Source organism: Argopecten irradians, chromosome 12, assembly GCF_041381155.1.
Source record: "Argopecten irradians isolate NY chromosome 12, Ai_NY, whole genome shotgun sequence".
Taxonomy (NCBI): Eukaryota; Metazoa; Mollusca; class Bivalvia; order Pectinida; family Pectinidae; genus Argopecten; species Argopecten irradians.
The window spans coordinates 20,560,088-20,566,506 of NC_091145.1; the positions used below are offsets into that span (position 1 = coordinate 20,560,088).

Here is a 6,419-nt window from a genome sequence, read left to right on the forward strand (position 1 = left end):
ACACCCCACCCGGTCACATTATACTGACAACGGGCGAACCAGTCGTCCCACTCTCTGTTTGCTGAGCGCCAAGCAGGAGCAGAAACTTACCACTTTTGTAGACTTTTGAAATAGTCTGGTTCCCTGCTGCGAATGCTCCGATAGCTCTGCGCTATTCTTAGTCAGGTGAACACCGCCGCCATATTGTGACGTAATGCAAATCCAATATGGCGGATACCGGCAGGTATGCATTTAACACTTGACCTAAACAATCCACTTATTCGCGTAATTGACGAATGATCGGCACGTCTCGTGCTGTTATTTATAATCAGAAAGTAATACTGATTCAAATTATTTTCAATTTGGTAGTTGTCACGTCGGCATTATCATGTGTGCGGTAGTTTTCATTCTGACAAGACCGACAACAAAATCTACCTAGCTTCGAAAAAAAAACGACGAAATTTCCATTTTCCAGCTGCGACATCTTTTTTTTTTTCTTGTCTTTCATTCGATTCTACAGACAATTTCGCATTAAAAACGATACCTGTCATTGAGATGTCGCCTTTTTCTGTATGGAAAATTACCCCTATTTCAAACTCTATGTAATTTCATATTGACATTGGATCTGAGTGGAATGTATTTTTTTGTGAATTCTTGTAAAGGGTTCCCTCATTCCGGATTTTTCCTTCTGAGTCAGCATCGACTACCCGCAAAAGATTAAGATCTACACCAACCGGTAAAACTCCATCTCAAGCAGAGAAAAGAGGAAACTATGAGGTACATATTGTAATGTCAATTCATGTCCCTTTTTAAATGTAGTGTACAGATGCACAGATGCTAATAATATCATTGATAGCAAATGGGAAATCAAGGATTATAATGATCCTAATTACACATAATCAATCATATATTTGGTGCTTAAATTGATATACCATGGTGTCATTAAGATGTCCACAACTTGTCAAAATCTTTCGCTTGGTTTGTACAGAAACATATATGTATATAAAATATTTCTGGTTTGAATCCCATGTGAGGCAGTTGCAAGGTGTTGACCGCTGGTCATTGGGTTTCTTCGGGGTGTACTTCAGCTTTCATCCAATTAGCATTTCAAGTCCTTAATTAGCATATGCTACTTATCCAATTGAAAGTACCAAAAATTTACAGGATTAAATGAAATGATTTAATAAAATAGTTTGGAATAACAGCAAATATATAACAATAACGTGAATCCTGCAGCTGACTGGACTGAAAGATGTTAAAAATCCAGAGTTCCATGTCAGAAAGGTGATCCCTATTAAGGTTTACCATAATTGGCGAGTCCTGCCGTCATGGTTAACTTCAAGAATTATTATTACCACTGTACGACCAGTGTATGTGTATATAATATGTATTCCTGTTTTTCAGTTGATTGAGATTAATAAAAAGAAATGGACTGACAGTGAGAAAGCAGCACTCAAATGTTTTGTTGGAGAAAATTCCATACCAAGTGATGGTGTCAATAAATACTGGAACAGATGTGCAAGCTATATCAATGATAATGGAGGATTCAAATCAGGTAATTTCATAATAAATGACTCTAAAGTCTAAATACATTTGAAAAGCATCAGTATGCAAGGTACCTCAAAATAGTAATTTTACTGCAAGTACTAACCATATGCATGCTTTTCAGGAAAAATATTAATGTATTCCAAAAGTTTTTTTCTAAACATGTACATGTATATCATAAAAATATTGACTCGCACAAAAACTCACATTATCTAGATGCTTTTCTTTACATGGAAAAGTACCGTTCTAATTTAACTATAACAAACAAAAAGTATAGAGTCAATATAACCAAGTTCATGTACTTTACTTGCTGTCATCTTTATTATTAATTCAACATCATTCTCATACATATGTTAAGACATACACACACACAACTCATCCTATGTAATGACAAGACATTACAGACACATACATACACAAAGCTTGACAATAGTTTGTGATCCTGAGGGTAGAATATCCCTATCATTCTTATCCTTGTAGTATTATTCTCTCAAACCTTGACATATTTAGAACAATTTAACAATTATATAATATCCCACCATTTAGAATAACTCGTAGGTTGACAATTTTGTGTTGTTTGATACAAAGCCATTGATATAGATGTAGTTTTCTTTATTTGTTTTAATATCTGTTCTATACACAGGGACCTGACACAAAATGTTTAAGCAATGGTATATGTATATGTAGTTAAAAAAATTGCCAGGTCCCTGTGTTTCCACATGTTAGTTTTGATTAATATTTGTTTCTTCATATTCAATATTTCAGGAGATGCATGCAGAATATTATACAAGCGGACGAAGTCGCTAAACTTTGAAACATCTCAACCTCAACCTCCATTCATCAGACGTCCAGTCATGTGTGATGTTGCAGTACAGACAACACCACAACATACTTTTACAACAACATAACAAACTCAGACAACTCCATCTCTGCCAATAATCAATGTCAGGTACAGAAATGAAAAACCCAAGGGAGAAACTTGTGATATGACAGATTGTTTCCAATAATTTATTTCCTTTTAAACTCATTAACAGGATACTTATTCACCTGTAAACATTGACAGTTTGTTTATATACCAAATGCAAAATTATGTTTACAACCAATCAATTTCAATCATTGTAAATTATGAGTTTTATGAATATACAGTTAGTGGGCATGGTCTTAGTCTTTCCAATGTGTATTTTGTAATATTATTTTCTAATTATATGTATGTATTGTGTAGTCTGCGTGTTTGAACATACAGGGTCTTTCTTTTTTCTTTCTTTCATTATTTCTCTCTCAACATCCTGATTTTTGTCATTATGAAGATGAGCAATGGCTTACACAGTCCAGGCCATGACTTCTCGAAACTGAAGTTCAGACTTCAGTAACAGTAACTACATGTTTTTTCTCCTTATATAACACATGTGAAAAATGGTGACCAAGAGGTTTTAGGTTTGCACACGAAGATCCGGCGCCTTGATTTATTAGAAGCGGACTATTCATTGAACAGATGTATGATTTGTTTCTATTCCCAGGAATGTGGATCAGAGAGAATGGTCAATACTTTTCGAAAAGCGTATGATCCACAGGAATGAGATCACGAATGGTAACAACGCGCTCTGTAAATTTGTCACGTGTAGACAAGAACTTACCTCTCATTTGCCAGTCAGTCACACACAGTGCAGGGAGAAATCCTCTTTGGTACATTCCCTATTGTATTGCCGACATCGGAGACTGTGGCGAGACACTATCCATGAAAGCTGAATATCATGTTTAGAAAATCAGGCAGTGGAGTGTTACATTTCATATGGGACATTGAATCAAAGTGCGTGTTGAAAAGAGCGTGTTGAAAATCGTGGATAGTCTGCATCTATCATGCGACACATAGACTTGAGACAGTTTTTCATGGAATCCAATTTGCCATGAACTTCTACAAGATTGTCCTCTGCTTGCTGAGACTCTACTTGCCGTATGGCGATACCAACATCCAAACTCGGAATTCCTGATGTCATTAAGAAAGTATTGCCAAAATTAGGTCTCATTTATGGCATTCTCATGAACAATAGATATAATGAACTCTCAGTAATACAGAAAGTCTTGGGCATCTACAATGAAAGATGAACAAACACATGAAAAGGTACATTTTGAAAACAAGTACATTTCATCATTTTCGTTTTAGTGATTTGTTCAGGTTTGTTTTGCTTATTTTTCGATACATGTTTTTGCTGCTCAGTGTGTGTACTGTTAGTTGACTTCCATAAGGATGATATTTTCACTGATTTTGTTTCCATTATATTATCTATCAATTATGTACCTTTTGTTGTGGGTACATATGGTGTATTATAGTGCTTCTGGAGTAGATTCTGACAAGGCTATATGAACCAAAAGAACAAAGGTCCTTTAATATGTATATTAGTTATGATTATTGTTGTTTTAAATGTTGGCTTCGTGCTCAAGTTATATAGAAATGGATTAACTACACTACGATTTCTTCCTGTTGAACTCCATGTCAGGGTATTGCGACAACTTCCTAATCACAATATCGACTTGGTTGGACGTCACAATAGGGAATATTGACTTGTGGTTTTCTAAAATGTGGGTGTGAAGCATCCAGATCAATATGCTAAATGTCGCCCTCCCACGTGACAGTGTAATAGCAAATGATCTAAAAAGGGGAACATCGGGAGCATATTATCTAATGTATACATGATAATATACTTGTAGCTAGTTGTATACAACTACATTATTCGATTTTGGTATAAGTAGGAAAAGCTTTTGTATTTTGAAAATTAATACCAGTGTACCTCATTGGGTGAATTCAAATACTACGAACGGATGATAATGTGCGCCGACGTGACAACTACTAAATGGTGAAAATAATTTAAAATCATATTACTTTCTGAATTATAAATGAACAGACGTGAGACTGTGTCCGATTCAGTTCGTCATGTACGCGAAGTAGAAGGGGAGTGGTTTAGGGTCATGTGTGTAGTGGAAGACCTGCCGGGGATCTCTGACAAATTGGTATGTGCATTGTACGGCACACCTAGATGGTGGCGGTGTTAATCCTGTGTACAAAGTAGAGCGAGAGAGCTTTCGGTTGCTTTCCGCAGCAGGGTGCACAGACTTAGATCGTTGTGTGTGGGGGTCGCGGCCATAGGGGGTAGCTGTGCTGAAGGATGCCTTGCGCACGAGGGTGCTAACGCGACAGCGAGTGTGGGCCTAGAGATTGTGAGTTGGTGGTGGCCTAGTGTTGAGGATGCCCCTTCCAGTGTGTGGTATAGGAGTGGAGTATTGATAGATAGTGTATCAGCTTAAGATTTGTCGCCTTTTGTTGTATTAAATGTTAGGGCTTATCATGAGATATACCTCAATTCGTACAGCACATAATATACATCGAACCCACGTTAGTTGGACATCACGAGGCACCACGGGAGTGACATTATGGCACTTTAGGCGGTCCTTGTAAGGAACACTGGGCTGGATAATGGGACGTGTAATTATAAGTCAAACAATATCAGGTCATTGCAAGTGGGGGCTAGCTGGAGATTAATTTATTTAGTAGGTTGGGGTAGGTTTGGTTGGGTAAGTGCGTAATGCTATTGGGTTGAAGAGACTGAAGTACACGCGAGGTTTCGTAGTGTGCTTGATTCAATTGTAGCGTGCTCGAATAGTTAGTCCAACCAAGGGTTACCAAGGGAGGCATTAGGAAAGATAAAAGTCAGTTAGAAAGAACTGAAGAGAAAAGATAATATCCTAAATTTAGGGTCGCCTTTTACGATAATGCAATATTGGCAGCAGGTACAATTCTAACGCCCTACCTGCAGGGCGTGGTGGAGATCCAATTGATCTGTGCTTTCAGGTCCACCTGTTACCCTTCCTCTATCTCCCTCCTCTTGTGTGAGCCATAACTTATATTCTCCTGGGAACTCTTATCCCCTTTTCCCTCGAGTTATTACATACCATTTTTGTCTCTACCCTACTTTGGCTAGAGTTATATTCCCTTTCATAAGCATTACCTGGGATATTTGCCCCATTTCCTTGGACACATCCTTCCGTTTCAGTATTGTTTCCACTATTTCCTAATATGTTAGGATTTCTACTGTCTTGTGAAATATTTTTGTTTGTTTGTTTGAGTTTGCCCAATGACAACTAAGGTCATTTAAGGCATTAGTATTAAGATATAAACAAGGACTGAATCTAAAAGATCAGGATAAGAAAAAGGCAAGTAAAACTAAAACAGAATTGTAAATGTTAATTAAATAAAGAGTTACATAGGATAAAATAGTTTTGGCTAAAACACATAAGAAAACTCATGCACAATGTTGACGAAAGGATGAGTGTTGCGTTGATATGAATATAAGATGAGATGAGAAAACGTTCAAATTTTGTTAAAAATGCCGATCTCTTTGAGATAATTGAAAATACGATTATTTCTCACGGCATGAAACAAAGTGTACATGTCGGAGACATTATAGTACTTATCTCGTATGTAATAGGACGTTAATTAACCAGCCCTGCAGGTAGGGCGTTAGAATTGTACCTGCTGCCCCTATTGCATGATCGTAAAAGGCGACTAAATTTAGGATATTATCTTTTCTCTTCTTCCTAACTCACCGCCTCACTTTTGGCCTTGAGTTGAGCGCGCCCTGTGAGGAAGGCTCTTGCTTCTGTCCCCTGGCCGAGACACACCAAAGTCTATAAAAGTGGTAGTTTCTGCTCCTGCTTAGCGTTCAGCATACAGGGAGTGGGGACGACTGGTTCGCCCGTTGTCAGTATAATGTGACCGGGTGGGGTGTGTTGCTTGGTGTCTTCGGCGACATGCTTCAGTGATATAGCACTATAAAAAGGGCAAAAGTTCCACTATACAAGAAGACACAACATGAATATACCACAGTCTCCCGAAACACGCA

General features: G+C 37.7%; 1 protein-coding gene across 1 annotated transcript; it reads left to right on the top strand.

The window, feature by feature from the left end:
• Nucleotides 1-206: 206 nt before the first annotated feature.
• LOC138304994 (uncharacterized) lies at nucleotides 207-2,432 on the top strand. Its single transcript, XM_069245410.1, has 4 exons — nucleotides 207-223; nucleotides 642-756; nucleotides 1,384-1,534; nucleotides 2,290-2,432. The coding sequence occupies exons 1-4, from the start codon at nucleotides 207-209 to the stop codon at nucleotides 2,430-2,432; spliced, it is 426 nt and encodes a 141-aa protein (XP_069101511.1).
• Nucleotides 2,433-6,419: the final 3,987 nt, after the last annotated feature.